Consider the following 27,371-nt stretch of genomic DNA (forward strand, 5'->3'; position numbering starts at 1 on the left):
CACATATGTGAGAATGCTATTCATTGACTACAGCTCAGCGTTCAACACCATAGTGCCCTCTAAGCTCATCACTAAGCTAAGGACCCAGGGACTAAACACCTCCCTCTGCAACGGGATCCTGGACTTCCTGACTGGCCACCACCAGGTGGTGAGGGTAGGTAACAACACATCCTCCACGCTGATCTTCAACACAGGGGTCCTTCAGGGGTGCATGCCCAGTCCCCCCCTGTACTCCCTGTTCACTCATGACTGCACGGCCAGGCACGACTCCAACACCATCATTAAGTTTGTCGATGGCACAACAGTGGTAGGCCTGATCACCAACAACGATGAGACAGCCTATAAGGAGGTCAGAGACCTGACCGTGTGGTGCAAGGACAACAACCTCTCCCTCAATGTGATCAAGGCAAAGGAGATGAATGTGGACAACAGAAAAAGGAGGACCGAGCACACCCCCCATTCTCATCGATAGGGCTGTAGTGGAGCAGGTTGAGAGCTTCAAGTTACTTGGCGTCCACATCACCAACAAACTAACATGGTCCAAGCACACCAAGTCAGTCGTGAAGAGGGCACAACAAAACCTATTCCCCCTCAGCGGACTGATTTGGCATGGGTTCCAAGATCTTCACAAGACTTTACAGCTGCACCATCGAGAGCATCATGATGGTTTGAATCACTGCCTGGTATGGCAACTGCTAGGGGGTAGTGCGTACGGTGATGTACTGTGCGTACGGCACAGTACATCACCGGGGCCAAGCTTCCTGCCATCCAGGACCTCTATACCAGGCGGTGTCAGAGAAAGGCCCTAAACATTTTCAAAGACTCCAGCCTCCCTAGTCATAGACTGTTCTTTCTGCTACCGCACGGCAAGTGGTACCAGAGCGCCAAGTCTAGGTCCAAGAGGCTTCTAAACAGCTTCTACCCCCAAGCCATAAGACTCCCGAACAGCTAATCAAATGTCTACCCAGACTATTTACATTGCTGCCCCCCCCCCCACGCTGCTGCTACTCCGTCTATGCATAGCCACTTTAATAACTGTACCTACATGTACTCAATTATCTCGACACCGGTGCCCCCAGCACATTAACACATTGACTCTGTACCGGTACCCCCTGTATATAGCCACACCATTGTTATTTACTGCTGCTCTTTAATAATTTGTTTTTCTTCACTCTTACATTTTTAGGGATTTTCTTAAAACTGCATTGTTGGTTAAGGGCTTGTAAGTAAGCATTTCACCTGTTGTATTTGGCGCATGTGACAAATACAATTTGATTTGTATATATAAGGTCCTACAGTTGACAATGCATGTCAGAGCAGAAACTATAACATGATGTCGAAGGAACTGTCCGTAGAGCTCCGAGATAGAATTATGATGAGGCATATATCTGGGAAACTATTTCTAGAGTGTTGAAAGTTTCCAAGAGCACAGTGCTCTCCATCACTGGGAAATTGAAAAAATAGGCAAGGAGGACCTTGGTTAGGGAGATGACCAAGAACACAATGACCACTCTGACAGAACTAGAGTTCCTTGACTGAGATGTGAGAACCTGCCAGAAGGACAACCGTCTATACAGCACTTCACCAATCTGGGCTTTATGGTCGGGCTAGGAAGCCACTCCTGAGAAAAAGGCACGACAGCACGCCTGGAGTTTGCAAAAAGGCACGAGAAAGACTCTGAGATCATAAGGCAAAAGATTTTGCGGTCTGATGAGACAAAAATGTAACTCTTTGTCCTGAATGCAAAGCACTATGTCAGGAAAAAAACAGACACAGCTCATCACCTGTCTAACAACATCCCTACCGTGAAGCACGGTGGTTGGCAGATTCATGATATGGGGAGGCTTTTCAGCGGCAGGGACTGGGAGACTGGTAATGCTGGAATGGCTTCAGAACAAGAATGTGAAAGTCCTTGAGTAGCCCAGCCAAAGTCCAGACTTGAATCCCATTGAAAATCTGTGGAAAGACTTGAAGATTGCTGTTCACCGCCACTCCCCATCTAACTTAACAAAGCATTAGAAAATATGCAAGGAAGAATGGGAGAAAATGCCCAAATCAAGATGTGCAGATGATACAGACATACCCAAGACCACTCAAAGCTGTAATCTCTGCCAAAAGTGCTTCTACAAAGTATCGACTCAGGGGTGTGAATACTTATGCAAATGAGATACTGTATTTTGGAGCGTATGGCAAATAAAGTTTGATTTGATTCTATTTGCAAAAAATAAAATACATGTTTTCACTTTGTCATGATAGGGTGAGAAATGGGTGAGAAAATCTATTTTGAATTCAGGTAGTAACACAACAAAATATGAAATAAGTTAAGGGGTATGAATACTTTCTGAAGGTACTGTATATGTGGTGTTCAGTTAGTATTAGTAGTGTTTAGTGCTCACTTCTTAGCCATTTACACATGTGCAGTATTTACATTAGACAACCATGAACTGAAGTGAGGACAGCAACAACGTTCCTAGTGTGTGTACGCACATTGCTTGGTGCATATCTTCATAAAGCCTGGTCACGCACTGATGATTCTGTGAGGGTCCAAGGTTGATGTCACTGGAGTCTGCTGATCAAAGCTGATGAGCAATTTGAGGAGACAATATTACTGTGCTAAATGGTTTGAATTACACAATGCCATGTTCATTGATTAGATTGATTGTGGAAGGGACAAATAATAGCGAACTAAGCTATACAATAATAAACCATCACAAACCACTTAATTTAGTGAAAATAAGTAACTGGAAAATATATATTAAAATATACCTGACTACAACTATCCATGTCTCTCCTGTTTTCCATGTCTATGGAGGTAGCAGAGTCAACAGCTTTTGAACATAAATGGATTATTCATTGATTTATACCATCAAAATAACAGAAGTTATCTTAAATACTACTGAATTGGAACTCAGACACTCGCTGCTAGAAATCAATATAAACCTTAGTAGTAAACAACAGACTCCATTTAACCGTTAAATAAACAATTCAGAAGCTTTACATTTGCAGTGATCTTAGGTAGGTAGGCTATGCTATTCTGTTGTGATAATCGATGACCTACAGTTTGCTTTCAAGTCTCAGACTAATAGGTCAATTTGGTCAAGTCGTATGTCAAATTGAAGAGAAAATAGTGTACATTCACAGAGAAGATTCTTGCGTTATGTAAAGAGCAATACATGTATTCATGCTGGTGCTGGGCATCCAGGGAACTGACGCAAACTCGTTTGAACGCAACTGGTATTATCACTGTATACAGGTATTAATCACACCCACATGGTGGCATGTACAGAGCATTGATATGCTTAAACTACTTGTCAAATTCACGGGTGCATTCACCAAGAGGGCCCAGGAATTTTATAATGTAGTCTAGTTGTCTCAACATATTTCCTTTTGAAACATTAAATCAAACTGGACATATTATTTTACACATATGTATGCATGTTGGATTGGAACCTGTGCTATGGTCAGATGACATGAAAATAGAGCTCTTTGGCCCCTCACACCAGGGGTGGGTTTGGCATCGAAAGAAGGATGCATATGCAGAAAATAATCTCATACATACTCTAAAATACAGTGGTGGATCTTTGATGTTATGGGGCTATTTTGCTAGACATTTTAGCCAAAAACCTGGTTGCCTCTGCCAGGAAGTCAAAACTTGTGGATCTTCGAGCAAGACAACCCCAAGCACACTTCAGGATCCACAAAGTAATGGTTAACAGACAACAACAACAAAAAATCAACCTTTGGCATTAGCCATCTCAGTCTCCAGACTTGAACAACATTAAAAACCTATTGTTTGAATGGAAGAGGGCAGTCTATAAACACAGACTAAAGGATATAAAGGATCTGGAAAAAATGTATGGAGGAATGGTCTAAGATCCCTCCCAATGTGTTCTCCAAACTCATAAAACATTTTAGTGAAATTGTTCAGCTCCATAATCCTCGCAAGGGGAGTGCGCCGGAGTATTGATTACTTGATAAATATCAAAATATCTTTCTCTGAGCAATTGTGTAGTTAAATAAAGGCTTAATTTAAATACAAATAAATATATTTATTTGTAAAAACTTTCCCATTTATTTTGAGCATAAAAATACCTGTACTGAGATATATTGTTTGTAATGAAGGGTGCCAATAACTGTGGACCCGAATGTATATCAAAACTGTTTAACAAGTGATTAACACATTTCCTTAAAAATTTTTTAATTGATTTAGTGGGTAGTAGGGTATTGGAGGCTATTTTGTAAATGACATCGCCGAAGTCGAGGATTGGTAGGATGGTCAGTTTTACAAGGGTATGTTTGGCAGCATGAGTGAAGGATGCTTTGTTGCAAAATAGGAAGCCAATTCTAGATTTAACTTTGGATTGGAGATGTTTGATGTGGGTCTGGAAGGAGAGTTTCAAAGCAATGCAGAAGATGGCGAGGAAGAGATTACAAATAAGAATCAATTATTTCCTCTTGAAACAAAAATCAACCAGATAACATGAAGCATAAGCAATCTCATACAGATAAGGAAATTGAGAACAATTAATCTACAATCTTTCATCCTGGTTCTCATGCAAAGTTAAAAACATTGTTAAAAAGCACTACATTCCCAACTTCAATAAAAGAAAATGCTCATAGTGGGGCAAAATGAAACACTGCATTTGATTTGTAAATTCTTTTAAATTATTTTCTTCCATACTTCCTACTAAAACAAGTGCAATTACATTTTTGGAAGTCAACCTGGATTGGGAGCAGGACAAGGATTTAGAGCATGAGGGGGAGCGAGAGACTGAGTGCATGGCGGGGTACTTCGATTTGTGATGGTCTTTTTGTGGGGAGGGAGACTTGGAGGCGGACTTGGCACACTCTGTTTCCATTCTCTGTGGGGGTCGGGGAGCGACTCTGGGACTTCTTGCTGACATTCTCTTTGGAGTGGCTTCTGGATTCCTGCTCAGACTAGACTTTAGACTAGCTCTTGGAGCGAGACATATGGGCGTCGGAGTGAGAGCTGGATTTGAGGCTCACTGAGCGGCTACAAGACTTGTGGGAGTGAGAACAGGACTTCCTGGTGCGAGAACGTGAGCGGGACTTGGAACGGGATTTGAGTGACTTGGAGAGGTGGGAATTCCCGGATCTAGAACGTGATTTCTGGTTGGACCTGGAGCGAGAGCGGTGTGTACTACGAGAGTGTGACCTGTGGAGAACAAACACACAAATTAAAACTAGTTGTGTTACAATGACATTTCCTCTCTGGGATAAACTAAGTATTCATCTATGTAGATAATCCAGCCATGTGAAGTGGAGTTTTCTTACCGTAAGCGAGACCTGGAGTGGCTGCCAAAACTTCTGCTCCTGCTGCGAAAGTGACGTCTGCTATGAGACCTGGGAGATCAAACAGAAAAGCAGCAAATTAAACATATCACCCCTTCCACAGGAGGGCCATAAGGACCCAACGGCTGCCTTATGTGGTAGGCCCAGGACTATCCTGACCAGGAGCAGCTGCCAGAGTAGGAGCGTCGGTGGCAAGGCTTGTCCTCCACCAGGCAGATCTTCCTCCCGTCGATTTTGGTGCCATCCAGCATGTCCAGGGCCCTCATGTCCGAGCGGGAGCAGAACTCAATCACCCCCTCGTTGGGCCGCTCCTTATGAGCGTCGGCATATGTCACCTCAACCAGCCTGGTGCATCAAGTCCTGTCAATCAAAAATATATTGTATAAATTAATAACAGGCACATTTTTTTGTTGTGCTTGAAACAAATAACTTGTTCTGACCCGTTTTCAGAGAAAGATGGAGACTTGACACACAGTGCTCACCTTTAGGTCCTGCCAGCTGCACCGACTGAAGAGGCTGTCCACAATAAGGCGGTACTCTGTGCGTACAGGTGGCCAATACGTATCCCAGCCAGTGGGGCTTCGGCTGCTGTAACCACTACCATCTTTAAAACCTCTTAGAGCTCTAGGGGCGCTATTTCATTTTTGGATAAAAAACGTTCCCGTTTTAAGCGCGATATTTTGTCACGAAAAGATGCTCGACTATGCATATTCTTGACAGTTTTGGAAAGAAAACACTCTGAAGTTTCAGAATCTGCAAAGATTTTGTCTGTAAGTGCCCCAGAACTCATTCTACAGGCGAAACCAAGATGATGCATCACCCAGGAATTAGCAGAATTTCTGAAGCTCTGTTTTCCATTCTCTCCTTATATGGCTGTGATTGCGCAAGGAATGAGCCTACACTTTCTGTCGTTCGCCCAAGGTCTTAGCAGCATTGTGACGTATTTGTAGGCATATCATTGGAAGATTGGCCATAAGAGACTACATTTTCCAGAGGTCCGCCCGGTGTCCTTTGTCTAAATTTGTGCGTAATCTTCAGGTGCGGTCATTTTCTCCTGGGATTCAGGAGAGAAAGCATGTGTCCAAGAACGATGTATCAATGAAGAGATATGTGAAAAACACCTTGAGGCTTGATTCTAAAAAACGTTTGCCATGTTTTCAGTCGATATTATGGAGTTAATTTGGAAAAAAGTTTGCGTTTTGAGGACTGAATTTATGGATTTTTTTTGGTAGCCAAATGTGATGTATAAAACGGAGCTATTTCTAATACACAAGGAATCTTTTTGGAAAAACTGAGCATCTGCTATCTAACTGAGAGTATCCTCATTGAAAACATCAGAAGTTCTTCAAAGGTAAATGATTTTATTTGAAGGCTTTTATGTTTTTGTTAATGTTGCGTGCTGGATGCTAACGCTAATGCTAACGCTAAATGCTAACGCGAAATGCTAACTCTAGCTAGCTACTTTTACACAAATGATTGTTTTCCTATGGTTGAGAAGCATATTTTGAAAATCTGAGATGACAGTGTTGTTTACAAAAGGCTAAGCTTGAGAGATGGCATATTTATTTCATTTCATTTGCGATTTTCATAAATAGTTAACGTTGTGTTATGCTAATGAGCTTGCTGATAGATTTACACAATCCTGGATACAGGGGTTTTTTCATAGCTAAACGTGACGCAGAAAACGGAGCGATTTGTCCTAAACAAATAATCTTTCAGGAAAAACTGAACATTTGCTATCTGAGAGTCTCCTCATTGAAAACATCTGAAGTTCTTCAAAGGTAAATGATTTTTTTGAATGCTTTTCTGTTTTTTTGTGTAAATGTTGCCAGCTGAATGCTAATGCTAAATGCTACGTTAGCCATCAATACTGTTACACAAATGCTTGTTTTGCAATGGTTGAGAAGCATATTTTGAAAATCTGAGATGACAGTGTTGTTAACAAAAGGCTAAGCTTGAGAGATGGCATATTTATTTCATTTCATTTGCGATTTTCATGAATAGTTAACGTTGCGTTATGGTAATGAGCTTGAGTCTGTATTCACGAACCCGGATCCGGGATGGGGAGATCAGAAAGGTTAAAAGAACACGAACAAGACCGTCAGTCAGTATGGCACAGTGGGGATGAAAACTCATAGGGTCTACTAGAACTGGTCCTTGCACTTTTATTCCTATGTGGACCGAATTATTTTATTTCACCTTTATTTAACCAAGTAGGTCAGTTGAGAACAAGTTCTCATTTACAACTGTGACCTGGCCAAGATAAAGCAAAGCAGTGCGACAGAAACAACAACACAGTCACACATGGAATAAACAAGCGTACAGTCAATAACAATAGAAAAAAAGAAAGTCTATATACAGTGTGTGCACGAGGTAAGGCAATAAATAGACCATTACAATTTAGCAAATTAACATTAGCAAATTAACACTGGAGTGATAGATGAACAGATGTGCAAGTGTGCAAGTAGAAATACTGGTGTGCTGAAAAGTAAATAAAAACAATATGGGGATGAGGTAGGTAGGTAGATTGGGTGGGCTATTTACAGATGGGCTATGTACAGCTGCAGTGATCGGTTAGCTGCTCAGATAGCTGATGTTTAAAGTTAGTGAGAGAAATATAAGTCTACAGCTTCAGCGATTTTTGCAATTCGTTTCAGTCATTGGCAGCAGAGAACTGGAAGGAAAGGTGGCTAAAGTAGGTGTTGGCTTTGGGGATGACCAGTGAGATATACCTGCTGGAGCGTGTGCTACGGGTGGGTGTTGTTATGGTGACCAGTGAGCTGAGATAAGGCGGAGCTTTACATAGCATAGACCAAAAGATGACCTAGAGCCAGTGGGTCTGGCGACGAATATGTAGCCAGGGCCAGCCGACGAGTGTACAGGTCGCAGTGGTGGGTGGTATATGGGGCTTTGGTGACAAAACAGATGGCACTGTGATAGCAAACTGGATGCAGTCTGAGTAGAGTGTTGGAGGCTCAGTTGTAAATGGCATCGCCAAAGTCGAGGATCAGTAGGATAGTCAGTTTTACAAGGGTATGTTTGGCAGCATGAGTGAAGGAGGCTTTGTTGCGAAATAGGAAGCCAATTTTAGATTTAATTTTGGATTGGAGATGCTTAATGTGAGTCTGGGAGGAGAGTTTACAGTCTAGCCAGACACCTAGGTATTTGTAGTTGTCCACATATTCTAAGTCAGAACCGTCCAGAGTAGTGATGCTAGTCGGGCGAGCGGGTGCGGGCAGCGAACGGTTGAAAAGCATGCATTTAGCTTTACTAGCGTTTAAGAGCAGTTGGAGGCCACGGAAGGAGTGTTGTATGGCATTGAAGTTCGTTTGGAGGTTAGTTAACACAGTGTCCAAGGAAGGGCCATAAGTATACAGAATGGTGTCGTCTGAGTAGAGGTGGATCAGGGAATCACCCGCAGCAAGAGGGATATCGTTGATATACAGTGCCTTGCGAAAGTATTCGGCCCCCTTGAACTTTGCGACCTTTTGCCACATTTCAGGCTTCAAACATAAAGATATAAAACTGTATTTTTTTGTGAAGAATCAACAACAAGTGGGACACAATCATGAAGTGGAACGACATTTATTGGATATTTCAAACTTTTTTAACAAATCAAAAACTGAAAAATTGGGCGTGCAAAATTATTCAGCCCCCTTAAGTTAATACTTTGTAGCACCACCTTTTGCTGCGATTACAGCTGTAAGTCGCTTGGGGTGTCTCTATCAGTTTTGCACATCGAGAGACTGACATTTTTTTCCCATTCCTCCTTGCAAAACAGCTCGAGCTCAGTGAGGTTGGATGGAGAGCATTTGTGAACAGCAGTTTTCAGTTCTTTCCACAGATTCTCGATTGGATTCAGGTCTGGACTTTGACTTGGCCATTCTAACACCTGGATATGTTTATTTTTGAACCATTCCATTGTAGATTTTGCTTTATGTTTTGGATCATTGTCTTGTTGGAAGACAAATCTCCGTCCCAGTCTCAGGTCTTTTGCATTTGACTCCATCAGGTTTTCTTCCAGAATGGTCCTGTATTTGGCTCCATCCATCTTCCCATCAATTTTAACCATCTTCCCTGTCCCTGCTGAAGAAAAGCAGGCCCAAACCATGATGCTGCCACCACCATGTTTGACAGTGGGGATGGTGTGTTTAGGGTGATGAGCTGTGTTGCTTTTACGCCAAACATAACGTTTTGCATTGTTGCCAAAAAGTTAAATTTTGGTTTCATCTGACCAGAGCACCTTCTTCCACATGTTTGGTGTGTCGCCCAGGTGGCTTGTGGCAAACTTTAAACAACACTTTTTATGGATATCATTAAGAAATGTCTTTCTTCTTGCCACTCTTCCATAAAGGCCAGATTTGTGCAATATACGACTGATTGTTGTCCTATGGACAGAGTCTCCCACCTCAGCTGTAGATCTCTGCAGTTCATCCAGAGTGATCATGGGCCTCTTGGCTGCATCTCTGATCAGTCTTCTCCTTGTATGAGATGAAAGTTTAGAGGGACGGCCAGGTCTTGGTAGATTTGCAGTGGTCTGATACTCCTTCCATTTCAATATTATCGCTTGCACAGTGCTCCATGGGATGTTTTAAAATCTTTTTGTATCCAAATCCGGCTTTAAACTTCTTCACAACAGTATCTCGGACCTGCCTGGTGTGTTCCTTGTTCTTCATGATGCTCTCTGCGCTTTTAACGGACCTCTGAGACTATCACAGTGCAGGTGCATTTATACGGAGACTTGATTACACACAGGTGGATTGTATTTATCATCATTAGTCATTTAGGTCAACATTGGATCATTCAGAGATCCTCACTGAACTTCTGGAGAGAGTTTGCTGCACTGAAAGTAAAGGGGCTGAATAATTTTGCACTCCCAATTTTTCAGTTTTTGATTTGTTAAAAAAGTTTGAAATATCCAATAAATGTCGTTCCACTTCATGATTGTGTCCCACTTGTTGTTGATTCTTCACAAAAAAATACAGTTTTATATCTTTATGTTTGAAGCCTGAAATGTGGCAAAAGTTCAAGGGGGCCGAATACTTTAGCAAGGCACTGTATGTACAGAGAAAAGAGTCGGTCTGAGAATTGAACCCTGTGGTACCCCCATAGAGACTGCCAGAGGTCCGGACAACAGGCCACTAGCTCCCTAACACGATTGCACTAATGAGTGATGTGGTCTAACATTGCCTTGGTAGAGGTAGTAACACATATAGCCAATGTCCATCTGAGCATTAAAGCAGTCACAGGGAATGGACAGCATTCCTGCTCAATGCATACAAGCTCAAGAAGAGAAATGCCTATTTCCTTCATTCAACCTCAATTTAACATTTATTTAGCTGTATAAAATACAAAAAAAGTAAACATCACATCAACAATACTAAAAAGGGGGGGTATCTACGACTACCAAGTGATACCATAGAAGCTGACAGAAATCTAACACTGTACAGATATCCTATGACTTACAATGGATGCAAACGGCTCTCTTGTTTAACAGTCAGCTAACATACGCCAACATGTTTTTTGGGCTTTAACCTTTTGCGATATTTCTTTTTTAAACAGAAAAACCAATGGGATTCCTCACCATCACCTTTGTCTATTGGCAAAAGGCTGCCGTCATCATGGCTTCCGGTAAGGTCAACCAAGAGGTCATACGTCAAAGGTCACACACACATTAAGGTGAAAGCCAAGGCAAAACGGGACAGGCAGTCATCTTAACCAGTCATCTTAGCCTCAAGGGATACGAACTCATGCCCGCAGTGGCCGCTTTCAAATTGAAACATGAAGGACTTTGTTAATGTTGATGTCAAATGATATACTGAACATATTGCATCGTCATATATCCTTTAGTTTACATCATAGCTGGGCTGTTTACAATCCCAATAAAGTAAAGCAACACAGCTGAAATGTAAACACCACATCTAAACACCCCCAACCCAAACCGTATGTGTTCAACAACAGCATCAAATTGTGTTTTTCACGGGATAAAAGATCAGCAATGGCTTGAGAGGAAATTTCAGCAAACAAGACACTGCATACATACGAAACACTTTCTAATATTTAATGAAGCTGCAAGTAAGCATTTTGTTGGATGGATGGATAACATGCGTACCCGTACATATGACTAATACAACTTGAAACAATGTTGTGCTTGATTCAAATTGAATTTATACGGCTACAGAGGTATTATTTCAGTGGGCCTCCAAATTGCAAGCCACAGAGAATAATCTAGTATCATTGGAAGAGCTATCGAAGTGTTGTGTTCATGACTTTACTGCCCCCTGCTGGAACTCCCCGTCATCATACCTGAGAAAAAAGTCTAATGTGATGCATTTATACAAATGTATAGAGTACTCTTACTACGTCCAGCTCCGCCACTATAAACCCCCACCACCACGGCCCCTGCGTGGACCACGAGCGTGCTCAATGATGACTCGTTCTCCGTCGGCGTCACGCGTGTCATCGAACTCCACAAAGCCGTACCTGCAAAACTAGATTGTGCATGAGCGAGAAGACGGAGCAGTGCTGACGACGGGTCAGTAGGTCTACTGTGTTGGCTAAATGTCAACAACAACAGCGGACAATCTAGCTACTACAGTCAGCAGTCGCCATTTCGCCCATGTTAGCTAGCTACCTTAACTTACTCATTCTTCAGATCAACCTCCAGTAACCACTAAAAAACATATGGATGTCTTCCTCACGAACATGACAACTCAATATGCCGACGTACTTACGCGGCAATATTTGTAATAATATCCCCGAGTTTTTCAAGCTAATCGTAAAGTGTTCGTTCAATTATTATTCTTCTATGGTATTAGGGGGTCTGGAAATAAGTGTTAGGGGTGCATTCTGCCACCTACTGTACGGGTGGTAAACTATAGAAAACATACCCATTGTATGAAAGGGGCGAAAAAACGACATCACCCAAAATACAAAAATAGAGACATTCAGTCACATTCCACTCCTTCAGTCACATTCCAATTCAAGACATCCCTACACAGGCTCAACCCAAAAAGCGTTCTGCTGCACATTTTCTCCGATTGTTTCTTCTTATGTGCTGTGCAGTTTATGAGCATTGCAATAAATGCTACAAAGTCTACCCTTTTCACATGTAATATATCCAGGGGAGAACGACTGCCCTCTCTCATTGAAGTCACGGAAGTTCAAGGCCGACCGTGGTACTGCATGCATTGTTAGCAGAAAACAGGTTCGCCCAAAATAGTGAATGGAAAAAATGTTTAGAGGACACTCGTGGTACCAGCTGATGTATGTCTTTGAACCGATTATTTTAGAATTGCACACATAAGAAGTTATAAGGATAATTTAGTTGCTAATGGCAGCCTGCATCACCCCGGACGGCCTTCAACTTGAGTTATGTATGTGTAACGGATGTGAAACGGCTAGCTTAGTTAGCGTGGGCGCTAAATAGCGTTTCAATCAGTGACGTCACTTGCTCTGAGACCTTGAAGTAGTAGTTCCCCTTGCTCTGCAAGGGCCGCGGCTTTTGTGGAGCGATGGGTAACGATGCTTCGAGGGTGACTGTTGATGTGTGCAGAAGGTCCCTGGTTCGCGCCCGGGTATGGGCGAGGGGACGGTCTAAAATTATACTGTTACATTGATGCTGTTGACCCGGATTACTGGTTGCTGCGGAAAAAAGGAGGAAGGTCAAAAGGGTGTAACGGATGTGAAACGGCTAGCTTAGTTAGCGTGGGCGCTAAATAGCGTTTCAATCAGTGACGTCACTTGCTCTGAGACCTTGAAGTAGTAGTTCCCCTTGCTCTGCAAGGGCCGCGGCTTTTGTGGAGCGATGGGTAACGATGCTTCGAGGGTGACTGTTGATGTGTGCAGAAGGTCCCTGGTTCGCGCCCGGGTATGGGCGAGGGGACGGTCTAAAATTATACTATATACTACTATATATGCCATGTTCAAAACGACTGGAAACTCTGAAATCGGAAACTTCCGACATCAGTGTGTTCAAGGCAACTGGGACCTTGGAAAAAAACTAGCTCTGAGTGGGGAAAAAAACTCTGAATTCCAAGTCGGAAACTCTGGCATCTTTCTAGATCTCAGACTTTCTGGCCTTTTTTGAGTTCCCAGTTGTCTTGAAAGCAACATTGCTCAATGAGAGGAGGCAGCACAGAGCTAGCCTGGAACATCACTTCCTGGAGTAGCTCAAACTGCGCATGTTATTTCTCCATGAGATGCCATCTTAACTGACTTAATTTGGCTTCAATGTGCTATTAAGTTTTCACATAGGAATGAATGGTGTCACGTGATTGATGTCTATTCATAAATACCATCATTAAATATATCAGGATCCTCATTGCTGAGGAAAAAAAACAATAATTGGTGCAGTCTCAATTACCATTGCGCCTTCAACGCCACCACTCGCTTCTTCCACTCTTCTCACCAGCTCCAAACAACCTGTCTCCTTCACACTAACAAGGCAATCCAGGGACTCAGGCGCATGCTCACCACCACAGTTGCAGCATATAACCTCAACTGGCATACGATATTCTCATGCACAAAAGCTCTTACAGGTTATCTCATAAAGCCTGACTCATCAAAAAAACAATACTATGGACGAAGTGGGTTTCCTTACTCCATCCACTATACAGGTCAGTCAACGTTCACCAATCACTTCACCTCCTTCTTCAGGAATATCATCTGCATCCACTTCATGGCAACCCAAGAGATAACCTCTTTAAGAGGCGCCCTGCTATAAAAATCCATACACAAAACACACAAAACATTCCATACGCAAAACATTCCATACGCAAAACATTCCATACGCAAAACATTCCATACGCAAAACATTCCATACGCAAAACATTCCATACGCAAAACATTCCATACGCAAAACATTCCATACGCAAAACATTCCATACGCAAAACATTTCATACGCAAAACATTCCATACGCAAAACATTCCATACGCAAAACATTCCATACGCAAAACATTCCATACGCAAAACATTCCATACGCAAAACATTCCATACGCAAAACATTCCATACGCAAAACATTCCATACGCAAAACATTCCATACCCAAACATTCCATACGCAAAACATTCCATACGCAAAACATTCCATACGCAAAACATTCCATACGCAAAACATTCCATACGCAAAACATTCCATACGCAAAACATTCCATACGCAAAACATTCCATACGCAAAACATTCCATACTCAAAACATTCCATACTCAAAACATTCCATACGCAAAACATTCCATACGCAAAACATTCCATACGCAAAACATTCCATACGCAAAACATTCCATACGCAAAACATTCCATACGCAAAACATTCCATACGCAAAACATTCCATACGCAAAACATTCCATAAAAAAATATTTGAGGCGCAAAGCGCACTTCTCCTGTTACCGCGAACACACAAAAAAATATATACTTATCTATAGTATAAATAATACAGTTGACTTTCTCTCCAACTCTGCTTTTGAATGAGCACACCTCTGGAGCACACAGAAAACCATTTGGGACTTAATTCATGGAAAGGAAACTAAAAGAGGCCTTTAGAAGGAGCTGGTTGAACTCTGGGGAGTTGCAGAACCACCTCCGACAGAGAGGAAGCTGGCCTGGCGACTACATAAACAGGGACATAAGCCAGCAGCTCAGAGTGAACAGCACACATGAGATATGATATGAGTGTACCCAGGGGACAGAAAACAGTGAGAATGAACTCTTAAAGGAGACGAGGGAGACTCATTAAAGGATGACATTTATTTAATTCTTCATTTTTTTTTACAGATATCTATATACACATCTGATTCTTCAGATAAACCAAACTAAGAGATTATTGGAAAGCATTGATTGCCCACATCCTCTGACACTTAACACCAAGCCGAAGGGGGTGAACCATAAAATAAATAACACACACACAAAGACACACACACACAATCTTATGGTTTCCATCGTTGACATGTAGTCTGGTCTCAGATCTGTTTGTGTGGCTTCTATAAGCCCTGTGAGGGCAGGAATAAAACAGGCTTGATGAAGGGACTCAGCATCAGGAAGGCATGTGCTTTTGGACGATGAGAGAGACTGACTGGAATAGATATGAACTATCATATAACATTTATACCTTTATCTTCAGCCCAGACGCACACACCAATTCAACTAACAATAGTTATAATCAATAATAATAATTTGTCCTCCAATGTATACATTTGCATCACACTCAGATAAACATTAATTGTATGATCAATTTCCCTTAAAAAATGAATGAAAAAAGCACAAATTTCATGCTCCTTCTCTTGGATACTATACAGACTGGCAGACCAATCTGTGGGCAGAATTAGTGTGCAAAAAAGTTTTTTCCTACAATACGTCATCTTTTCAGTCAGGCATATCCCACGGCCCCTGTCCCTTTTAACTTTGGTGTGATCACCAGAATGGGGTTTCTCAGCTCAATGAACTATAGGAACAGGAGTTTTTCCTAACTACATGAACTGACCAGGAACAACTACTGGCAGATGACATTTTGACCCTCAATCAGTGTTTGAGCATCAGTTCCTCATTCACTCGGTCCTGTAACAGTCGGCTCAGTAGCAGGGCTTCAGGGGCCCGTCACAGCAGCACAGAGTGGCTGGCTCTAACAGGCCTCTAACAACAGTAGCTACAGCTGCATACCTTCTCCACAGACACTGGGAACAGCAGCAAAGCAGTCTCCCATCAGGAGAAATGTACATTTCCAGGTTAGGGGTCAGGAGATAAAGGTCAGAGGTTATTGATGAGGGAAGGGTGAAGAGTATATGAAGAGTCAAAACATCAACTGTTTGTAATTGCTTCAAACTCCAGCAGACGATTCATGCAATGAAGGAATCTACTGATTGTTTACATACGGTATGCTTCTGTAGGATGGGTGAATGAATAACAGGTACAGAAGACATAGCTTCTGTAGGATGGGTGAATGAATAACAGGTACATAAGACATATGTCTCTGTTTATGTGAATGTAGTCAGGGTACTCAATGGCTATCTGAAGAGACTAGTGTCTATGGGAATAGCATCTATTTATGATATACACATATATCTGCACAACACCTCCCACACTAGCATGGTTACCCAGGTAGATGGAGATTATCTATTGTATATACGTCTATCTGCACACCTCCCACACTAGCATGGTTACCCAGATAGATGGAGATTATCTATTGTATATACGTCTATCTGCACACCTCCCACACTAGCATGGTTACCCAGGTAGATGGAGATTATCTATTGTATATACGTCTATCTGCACACCTCCCACGCTAGCATGGTTACCCAGGTAGATGGAGATGCAGGATTAAGTGAAAGTTAGCCGCCTGAGATAGAGGGGTTATTTCAGCGCTGGATAAATAAATTAGGATAGAGAGCTCAGGTCTTCTTCTGTTGCTTCCTTAGCTCAGCAGAGCAGTTCTATGAGAAACACTGGTGTACATCCCTGGGACTGATATGAGAGGAGTCTGAAGATGAAGACGAACATAGCTTTACCCCAGCATCTCAACCCTACTTCCCAACCCAAGCATACCCACCCGTCTCCTACCCTCCTAACCTACCCTCGACCCTGGACAGAAGGCATGCAGGGACAACCTGAGAGTTGATATCGTAAACATCAAGTAATGGAACATTCCAAATGATCCATCCACCATGGAGCGTTGTTTTGAATGGTAATGTCTGTTCTAGTCCATCTGAATCTTTATGCAGGGGTGCTGGGGCAGATAGAGCAGGGAGAGACTCATGCCTTAGTAAATACATAAGTAAGTAAATAAGTAACACTTGCAGCAGCAGCAGTATAATCTTAAAAACATAATCAGACCAAACTGAGATTCAATGTAACATTAGGAGACCCATCAGGTCACATTGTCAGACCAAAATGAGATATCTGAGCCCAGAGGGTCCGTCAGTTCATCGTGTCTTTCACCTCCCAGGGAAACACTGATTATGTTCCAGAATCCTGCCCACTCGCCCTTTAAATCAGTCCCCTTTTCCCTTTCCATGCTTTCTCAAGCCCTCCTCTCTTCTCAAGGGGGGTGAGGAGGAGGGATGGAGGGGGGCTGACCGTGTAATGAGGGGAGAATAGTAGTCTGTGAGCTTCAGTGGTCTCCTGTCTCTCCCTGGGTCAACAGAAGGGTGAGGGTTGAAGGGTCAGGGTGAGAGATTAGGGATGAGGGATCAAGGGTGAGGGATCAGGGTTTATGCTCGCATAGTGCCTTCTGCAATCTCTGTCGGTAAGCTGTGAATCTCTGCTCCACCAATCGCACACGCTCAGTCTCCTCCTTCTCCAGAATCACCAGGAAGTTCTGCAGCTCAGGAACTGAAAACGCATGCCACTGAGGAAGAGAGAGAGAAATAGAGAGAGAGAGAGAGAGAGAGAGAAAGAGAGATGTATTAGTGATATTAAAGAGAATGCTTTTAGGACACACAGTATATGTGCATATGTGTATGTGTGTGTGTGTGTGTGTGTTTGTCTTACCTCCACCTCTCCGGTCTCATTCTCCTTGAGGACAAAGCTGAGCAGCTCAGGGTCTGGCCCTGCCACCAGTCTCAGACAGAGAGGACACTCCACCAGAGGAAGTTTCTGGAACAGATCTGCTTAGACACACAGCAAAGGAAAGACACATCAGGTTCCACGTCCAGGCTATTAGCATATTATCAGATATCTTCAGACCTACACTCAGTAGGACCAGAAAGTATATGTGTATATAACTCACCCTGTCCATCGCGGTATGTCTGTCTGTACAGGGCAAACTTGCGTGGGTTATCCAGCACCATAAACTTCTTCAGCAGGCCCTGTATGACCTCCCTGACTGTGGTAGTACTACTGATGTGGAGTTGCTTCACACAGTCACTGGGAAGGTAGAACGACGTCCGCTTGTCACTCAACCCCGCTCCCTCTCCCTCCTGGCCCTCTGACACCGTCATTGGTCGACCGCGTCTGTCTGGCTTGCCTGACAGTTCCTCTAATCCCGCACCCTCCACAGCAAGCACCGTGACTGGCCGACTCAGCCTGAGGTGGACCTTAATGAAGCCAGTGTACAAACCATCAGCAGCCTGAGTGCGAGAGAGAGTAAGAGAGAGTAAGATGCCTGTGTGTCAATTTTGGTAAAATCAGATTGAATACTTCCCACTAGTACCCATGTGTATATGTAACGTGTTGTAGCACTCACCAGTTTCATGCCATTCTCTGAGACGTTAGAGTTGTAGTCCTCTATCCTGGCACGCACTTCTTTCTCTGACAGAGCCTTGGGTCCTCCCTCCTGTTCCTCTTTGACCTCATTCTGCTGAAACACACAGAGAGAGACAGACAAACGGCTGTGTGAGAAACAGGAACTGCAGTACAGGGGGAAGTTGAGAAAGAGAGCAGTCATTTTGACTTAGACCCGAGGACACTTTGACTTCCTCTCGGATGGTTTCATGACGATTCCCCTCATTCGGCTGCTATCACTCTAAACAGCAGAGGGTGCTAACTTTCAGAAACACACTGACACAGGAGTTTCCACTCACTCTCAAGCACGCACACACACACACACACACACACACACACACACACAACTGGCTTCTGGACATTGCCTATTGGGCTATAACATTTATAGAATGTTGCGTGACTCTTCATTTTTGTCTCCCTCTCCCCTCCTCCCTCCCATTCTCTTCCTTGCCCTACTCCTCTTTCCTCACATCCTCCTGCCCTCCTCCCCCAAGCCATCCTCTTCCTCCCCTCCTCATCCTCCCTCCCCACAACCTGTCCTCCATCCCTCCTCCTCCTCCTCTCCCTCCACTTATCCCCTCCATTCTTCTCCACCCATCCATTCATCCTCCCTCCCCCTTCCCTACACCTGTCCTCCCTCCCTCCCCTCCCCCTTCTCCTCCATTTGTTCTCCCTTCCCCCATCCTCCTCCTCCCTTCCATCCGCCCATCCTCTCCTCTTTTCCTTCCTCCACCCATCCTCTCCTCTTCTCCTCCCTCCACCCATCCAATCTCCAATCCCTCCCACTGCTAGAGCCACAGAAAAGCACAAACCTCCACCTCCCCCATGCAGTGTGACTGTAGGACTCATCTTGAGACTCGCTCATGAGGTTGGGGGAGAGAAGGGAGAATGGGGGAGAGAAGGAGAGATGAGGAGGGAAGAGTGGAGGCATGGTTGCTGAGCAACACAGAGTTTGACTGGGTTATTTCTAGTTGCATCCTCTGATGCTGTTTGGCTTCTTCTCCTCCTTTTCACTCTATTCTTCTGGGACTTCGGTTGTGTGTGTGTGTGTGAGTGAGTGAGTGAGTGAGTGAGTGAGTGAGTGAGTGAGTGAGTGAGTGAGTGAGTGAGTGAGTGAGTGAGTGAGTGAGTGAGTGAGTGAGTGAGTGAGTGAGTGAGTGAGTGAGTGAGTGAGTGAGAGAGAGAGAGAGAGAGAGAGAGAAAAAAGGGGGGAAGACCGAGAGAAAAAGAGATGGATCGAGAATGATACATTTATGTATGGGAGTCCTCAGGGCGTGAGGGGAGTGTGTCTGCTTCATTCAGTACAGTCGTCTTGTCCATTGTGTGTGTGCAGCATATCTTTGCTTGCATAAGCAGAGACAGGGAGCAGGATCAGTCTGAACAGGATGTTGTCTCTCATTTCTTCACTCTGCTCCTCTCCTCCATGAATATGAATAAGGACATCTTCTTGGGTGGAGAGTTATGTTTGTTGTGTGTTCAGTGTGTGTGCGGCACCTTTCCATGGCAGGGTCTAATGTGTGTGTGTTCATCTTGACATAAGAGTTAGAGTTAATGAAGTGAGAATGCAGAGGGAGTTTGGGCAAACTGGTCTAAATGTCAGAAACTGATTCTTTCTAAAGGACCACGAGACTAAACACCACTTTAACACAAAGACAGTTTACAGTTGAGTCATTTAGCAGACGCTGTTATCCAGAGTGACTTACAGGAGCCTTGCTCAATGACACGTCAACAGATCTTTAACCTATTCAGGTCGGGGACTCAAACCAGCAACCCTTCAATTACTAGTCCAATGTTCTTAAACCGCTAGACTTCCTGGTGCCCCCAAATACCTTGAAACAGCATGAAAATCCCTGTGACACAGAAGCTAGAGGATTGGCACAGCATTATTACTGTATTATGTGCAACACAATGTCTGCAAATAGTGTGCATATTTCTATAGCTTGCTATTTGGCATAGAGAAGCACGTTGAAGACGCACACCTGCCTCACACATAGGCCTATATCTGTCTGAATACAGATGTGCTTGGAGGAATGTGTGTGGTGGATTCAAGGGTCACCATTGAAAAATCCTCCTTCACTACTTCTTAGTTCTGGAAAACAATAACATCTCTCAGGAATTCCTGTGTTTGTGTCTTAATGTTTGCTAGCTGCTAAATATAGTGCCCTCCCTCCCCTTTGTGTATTCCTATAGAATAGAGAGTGACAATGGAGTAGTAGAATAATACTGACCCTTCACCCTTGCCGGTCCATGGCCCACCACACCCACACAGAGCTCAGGGACAGAGAAAGTGAACCAGGAGAGAAGACCCACAACCAGACCCACAGGGCTCCCAGGAACATCCACAGTCAGGGAAAGTGCACATGACATGGCTCACACATGAGATGTTGCTGTTGTTCTCACGTTGACAGGATCAGACAGGGAAGGTCATGTGATCACTCAGGGGGATGTCACAGCGGGCGGAGGAGCAGATGCTCTCAGCCTTTGACACACACGCAAGTGGACGTTTCTCAACGAAGTTGAGAAAAAGAACAGTCATTTTGACTTAGACCCGAGGACACCTTGACTTCCTCTCGGATGGTTTCATGACGATTCCCCTCATTCGGCTGCTATCACTCTAAACAGCAGAGGGTGCTAACTTTCAGAAACACACACACACACACACACACACACACACACACACACACACACACACACACACACACACACACACACACAATCCATGGCCTGTCCTGTTTTGACTGGACAGCTGTCTGACCGTAACTGTCTGAGCGGCATGGTGGTTTAGCTTTACAAGAGGTACAGAGGAGACCTCTAAACACATACTTCCAGACACAGCACAGACCAGTAGATTACACTTCACACAGCTAGGGAACATTCTAGAACCCCTCCATGGGAAAACACAGTGTCATCCGAGGCTGCAGTCTCACCCCAGAAACACCACGAACAGATTCAGGCCTTTTACTGTAGCCTCTGCACCACACACATTCAACCTTTACTCAACTTTCCCCACAACCGTAATAATGTAAGTGAAGTGATACAGAAAGTTCCAGCACTTCAGGGTCATAGAAGGGCATCAGAAAAGAGAACATTCTGAAATAGACAGACCTTTAAGTATCTGTGAGCACGTGTCACGATACTTGACTACCTAACTGAGCTCTGAAGCAAGCTTCCAGAAAATTGGAACGGAAATGGCGCCACACCAAACTGGAAGTCTTCCGACTAGCTTGGAAAGACAGTACTGTGCAGTACCGAAGAGCCCTTACTGCTGCTCGATCATCCTATTTTTCTAACTTAATTGAGGAAAATAAGAACAATCCGAAATTCCTTTTTGATACTGTCGCAAAGCTAACTAAAAAGCAGCATTCCCCAAGAGAGGATGACTTTCACTTTAGCAGTGATAAATTCATGAACTTCTTTGAGGAAAAGATTATGATTATTAGAAAGCAAATTACGGACTCTTCATTAAATCTGCGTATTCCTTCAAAGCTCAGTTGTCCTGAGTCTGCACAACTCTGCCAGGACCTAGGATCAAGAGAGACACTCAAGTGTTTTAGTACTATATCTCTTGACACAATGATGAAAATAATCATGGCCTCTAAACCTTCAAGCTGCATACTGGACCCTATTCCAACTAAACTACTGAAAGAGCTGCTTCCTGTGCTTGGCCCTACTATGTTGAACATAATAAACGGCTCTCTATCCACCGGATGTGTACCAAACTCATTAAAAGTGGCAGTAATAAAGCCTCTCTTGAAAAAGCCAAACCTTGACCCAGAAAATATAAAAAACTATCGGCCTATATCGAATCTTCCATTCCTCTCAAAAATTTTAGAAAAGGCTGTTGCGCAACAACTCACTGCCTTCCTGAAGACAAACAATGTATACAAAATGCTTCAGTCTGGTTTTAGACCCCATCATAGCACTGAGACGGCACTTGTGAAGGTGGTAAATGACATTTTAATGGCATCGGACCGAGGCTCTGCATCTGTCCTCGTGCTCCTAGACCTTAGTGCTGCTTTTGATACCATCGATCACCACATTCTTTTGGAGAGATTGGAAACCCAAATTGGTCTACACGGACAAGTTCTGGCCTGGTTTAGATCTTATCTGTCGGAAAGATATCAGTTTGTCTCTGTGAATGGTCTGTCCTCTGACAAATCAACTGTAAATTTCGGTGTTCCTCAAGGTTCCGTTTTAGGACCACTTTTGTTTTCACTATATATTTTACCTCTTGGGGATGTTATTCGAAAACATAATGTTAACTTTCACTGCTATGCAGATGACACACAGCTGTACATTTCAATTAAACATGGTGAAGCCCCAAAATTGCCCTTGCTAGAAGAATGTGTTTCAGACATAAGGAAGTGGATGGCTGCAAACTTTCTACTTTTAAACTCGGACAAAACAGAGATGCTTGTTCTAGGTCCCAAGAAACAAAGAGATCTTCTGTTGAATCTGACAATTAATCTTAATGGTTGTACAGTCGTCTCAAATAAAACTGTGAAGGACCTCGGCGTTACTCTGGACCCTGATCTCTCTTTTGAAGAACATATCAAGACCATTTCAAGGACAGCTTTTTTCCATCTACGAAACATTGCAAAAATCAGGAACTTTCTGTCCAAAAATGATGCAGAAAAATTAATCCATGCTTTTGTCACTTCCAGGTTAGACTACTGCAATGCTCTACTTTCCGGCTACCCGGATAAAGCACTAAATAAACTTCAGTTAGTGCTAAATACGGCTGCTAGAATCCTGACTAGAACCAAAAAATTTGATCATATTACTCCAGTGCTAGCCTCTCTACACTGGCTTCCTGTCAAAGCAAGGGCTGATTTCAAGGTTTTACTGCTAACCTACAAAGCATTACATGGGCTTGCTCCTATCTATCTCTCTGATTTGGTCCTGCCGTACATACCTACACGTACGCTACGGTCACAAGACGCAGGCCTCCTAATTGTCCCTAGAATTTTTAAGCAAACAGCTGGAGGCAGGGCTTTCTCCTATAGAGCTCCATTTTTATGGAACGGTCTGCCTACCCATGTCAGAGACGCAAACTCGGTCTCAACCTTTAAGTCTCTACTGAAGACTCATCTCTTCAGTGGGTCATATGATTGAGTGTAGTCTGGCCCAGGAGTGGGAGGGTGAACGGAAAGGCTCTGGAGCAACGAACCACCCTTGCTGTCTCTGCCTGGCCGGTTCCCCTCTTTCCACTGGGATTCTCTGCCTCTAACCCTATTACAGGGGCTGAGTCACTGGCTTTACTGGGGCTCTCTCATGCCGTCCCTGGAGGAGGTGCGTCACCTGAGTGGGTTGAGTCACTGATGTGGTCATCCTGTCTGGGTTGGCGCCCCCCCCCCCCCTTAAGTTGTGCCGTGGCGGAGGTCTTTGTGGGCTATACTCAGCCTTGTCTCAGGATGGTAAGTTGGTGGTTGAAGATATCCCTCTAGTGGTGTGGGGGCTGTGCTTTGGCAAAGTGGGTGGGGTTATATCCTTCCTGTTTGGCCCTGTCCGGGGGTGTCCTCGGAGTGGGCCACAGTGTCTCCTGACCCCTCCTGTCTCAGCCTCCAGTATTTATGCTGCAGTAGTTTATGTGTCGGGGGGCTAGGGTCAGTTTGTTATATCTGGAGTACTTCTCCTGTCCTATTCGGTGTCCTGTGTGAATCTAAGTGTGCGTTCTCTAATTCTCTCCTTCTCTCTTTCTCTCTCTCGGAGGACCTGAGCCCTAGGACCATGCCCCAGGACTACCTGACATGATGACTCCTTGCTGTCCCCAGTCCACCTGGCTGTGCTGCTGCTCCAGTTTCAACTGTTCTGCCTTATTATTATTCGACCATGCTGATCATTTATGAACATTTGAACATCTTGGCCATGTTCTGTTATAATCTCCACCCGGCACAGCCAGAAGAGGACTGGCCATCCCACATATGCTCTCTCTAATTCTCTCTTTCTTTCTCTCTCTCGGAGGACCTGAGCCCTAGGACCATGCCCCAGGAATACCTGACATGATGACTCCTTGCTGTCCCCAGTCCACCTGACTGTGCTGCTGCTCCAGTTTCAACTATTCTGCCTTATTATTATTCGACCATGCTGGTCATTTATGAACATTTGAACATCTTGACCATGTTTTGTTATAATCTCCACCCGGCACAGCCAGAAGAGGACTGGCCACCCCACATAGCCTGGTTCCTCTCTAGGTTTCTTCCTAGGTTTTGGCCTTTCTAGGGAGTTTTTCCTAGCCACCGTGCTTCTTCACCTGCATTGCTTGCTGTTTGGGGTTTTAGGCTGGGTTTCTGTACAGCACTTTGAGATATCAGCTGATGTACGAAGGGCTATATAAAATAAATTTGATTTGATTTAACTCTAACCCGAGCTGCACTCTCTTCTCAGACTGCGTCTCAGAAACGTCAGTTCGACAAGTCATCTTTACCGTAGCAACAACAAATTCCTCTTGCGGTATGATGGCGGTTTACCAAACCATTGATCCCTGAGCAGACTGCTGCGGTAGAGGAAGCACACAGGAGAGGAGACACACTTAGCTCCCCATCTCTCTGATAGCCAAATGAACTACTGTAGATGAGCTGTCACAGCTGAGATAACAATGAGCAGTGAAGATTACATTAGAGAGGGAGGGAGGGAGGGATGGAAGGAGAAAGATTGGGAGATGAGAGTGGTGTGAAGAGACAGGCACAACTCCGTGTGGAAGCTATAACCCATGCCTCATTTCCTCTTTTCCAGAAGGCAGATACCATAGAACGTGGTTTTTGTGTGTGTGTGTTTGTATTTCGTGGTGCATGCTTCTGGTTTCATACTTTCATCCAGTATTATATCTGCACCCTCATCCCACTCTCTTCTCCTGTGATTAGAAAGCGCCAGGCACAAATACACACACAGTCTCTCTCTCTGTGTCTCTCCTTGCTTTACACCCAAACAGACGCCCCCACAAGTCCTCGACTGGCAGCTTAATTAAATAGTACCCGCAAAACACCAGTTTCAACGTCAACAGTGAAGATGCAACTCCGAGATGCTGGCCTTCTAGGCAGAGTTGTAAAGAAAAAGACATATCCCAGACTGGCCAATAAAAAGAAAAGATTAAGATGGGCAAAAGAACACAGACACTGGACAGAGGAACCCTGCCTAAAGGCCAGCATCCCGGAGTCGCCTCTTCACTGTTGACGTTGAGACTGGTGTTTTTCTGGCCATTTTGAGCCTGTAATCAAACCCACAAATGCTGATGCTCCAGATACTCAACTAGTCTAAAGAAGGCCAGTTTTATTGCTTCTTTAATCAGAACAACAGTTTTCAGCTGTGCTAATATAATTGCAAAAGGGTTTTCTAACGATCAATTAGCCTTTTAAAATGATAAACTTGGATTAGCTAACACAACGTGCCCTTGGAACACAGGAGTGATGGTTGCTGATAATGGGCCTCTGTACGCCTATGTAGATAACCCATAATAAATATGCTGTTTCCAGCTACAATAGTCATTTACAACTTTAACAATGTCTACCCTGCATTTATGATCAATTTGATGTTATTTAATGGACCAAAAAAATGGATTTTCTTTAAAAAAAACAAGGACATTTGAACCCTAGTGTATATATGTTTAAAAATAATCTAATGTCTGAGGAATAACAGTAGGACTGGGAGTAGGAGGAAAACGGCCCTAGATCCTGACGTTGGGTTTCCCACATTATGGTCAGGGTTTGTACCTGATTCCAGGTATGTGGCGCCATTGTAGACAACAGGAAGAGTAAAGTGACACACACAGGGGAGGACTGCCCATCTGGCATTTCGGGCAAATGTCAGATGGGAATGTCAATTTTTAGCCCAGTGGGCCTGTCTAACTTGGGCTTTTAGCGCAAAATTATCCTTAGCTGGCTAATAACGGGAGCCTGGTGTGTTAAAAAATGCCAGGGATGATTTTCAGTCCCAGTCCGCCCCTGCAACACAAACATTAGTGGATTATGTCAGAGAGTACAGGAAGACTGTGGTTTTCGTATATATTTGCGTGCCTGTTTTTCATTTTCAATCGCTAGTGGGTGACAGGGTGGTTTTCCTGTACAGGGCGACTGCTTCTACAGAAGTACTAGAGCACGACAATCATTCTTGCAGTATATGGGGAATTGGTACCTTTCAGTCATAGTTTAAGACTGGGTCCTTTGTCTCCACCCTGGCAACCCAAACTACACAAACAGACAAACACGGGCCGGGTCTGAATTATTTTGTGACTGTGATCTTTCCAAACCAGAGAGCAGAGGCACCGCAGGTATTAAGATAACACTGACAAAGGTCTCTGTGTAGGTGTCTGTGTAAGTGTCTGTGTAAGTGTCTGTGTAAGTGTCTGTGTAAGTGTCTGTGTAAGTGTCTGTGTAAATGTCTGTGTAAATGTCTGTGTAAGTGTCTGTGTAAATGTCTAAGTGTCTGTGTAAGTGTCTGTGTAAATGTCTGTGTAAATGTCTGTGTAAGTGTCTGTGTAAGTGTCTGTGTAAGTGTCTGTGTAAGTGTCTGTGTAAGTGTCTGTGTAAGTGTCTGTGTAAATGTCTGTGTAAGTGTCTGTGTAAATGTCTGTGTAAGTGTCTGTGTAAGTGTCTGTGTAAGTGTCTGTGTAAGTGTCTGTGTAAGTGTCTGTGTAAGTGTCTGTGTAAGTGTCTGTGTAAATGTCTGTGTAAGTGTCTGTGTAAGTGTCTGTGTAAGTGTCTGTGTAAATGTCTGTGTAAATGTCTGTGTAAGTGTCTGTGTAAGTGTCTGTGTAAGTGTCTGTGTAAGTGTCTGTGTAAATGTCTGTGTAAGTGTCTGTGTAAGTGTCTGTGTAAGTGTCTGTGTAAGTGTCTGTGTAAATGTCTG

At 43.8% G+C, this 27,371-nt stretch overlaps 1 protein-coding gene, 1 long non-coding RNA gene and 1 pseudogene across 14 annotated transcripts in view; 1 reads left to right on the forward strand and 2 right to left on the reverse strand.

The window, feature by feature from the left end:
• Positions 1-4,642: 4,642 nt before the first annotated feature.
• LOC110493261 (uncharacterized) lies at positions 4,643-12,113 on the reverse strand (annotated as a pseudogene). The gene is made up of 5 exons (XR_016488058.1): positions 11,674-12,113; positions 5,796-5,917; positions 5,473-5,673; positions 5,296-5,364; positions 4,643-5,176 (listed from the first exon to the last, which is right to left on the reverse strand). The product of XR_016488058.1 is annotated as an uncharacterized LOC110493261 (transcript).
• Positions 4,858-24,375, forward strand: LOC149976107 (uncharacterized). Of its 2 annotated transcripts, none has more exons than XR_016488060.1 (3): positions 4,858-6,664; positions 7,033-7,094; positions 10,876-11,014. It is a non-coding gene; the product is annotated as an uncharacterized LOC149976107 (long non-coding RNA). The 2 variants fall into 2 exon arrangements; XR_016488059.1 differs by lacking the exon at positions 7,033-7,094 and adding an exon at positions 24,240-24,375 and having other exon boundaries at positions 6,527-6,664; positions 10,876-10,944.
• The window catches only part of LOC110494619 (ras association domain-containing protein 5), a 55,580-nt gene continuing 43,253 nt past the window's right edge, over positions 15,045-27,371 (reverse strand). For 3 of the 11 annotated variants that reach the window (XM_036950719.2, XM_090206215.1, XM_036950721.2), the window contains 4 exons: positions 18,490-18,600; positions 18,034-18,373; positions 17,796-17,911; positions 15,045-17,652 (listed from right to left, as the gene is read on the reverse strand). In XM_036950719.2, the coding sequence (XP_036806614.1) occupies positions 17,509-17,652; positions 17,796-17,911; positions 18,034-18,373; positions 18,490-18,600 (711 nt within the window). In that variant the 3' untranslated portion in view covers positions 15,045-17,508. Of the gene's footprint in view, positions 17,912-18,033; positions 18,374-18,489; positions 18,604-27,371 lie in introns of all 11 variants that reach the window. The other 8 variants (XM_036950718.2, XM_090206214.1, XM_036950720.2 and 5 more) reach the window with 3 other exon arrangements.

Source organism: Oncorhynchus mykiss, chromosome 17, assembly GCF_057628025.1.
Source record: "Oncorhynchus mykiss isolate SJ-2025 chromosome 17, ASM5762802v1, whole genome shotgun sequence".
In the NCBI taxonomy this organism is placed as follows: Eukaryota; Metazoa; Chordata; class Actinopteri; order Salmoniformes; family Salmonidae; genus Oncorhynchus; species Oncorhynchus mykiss.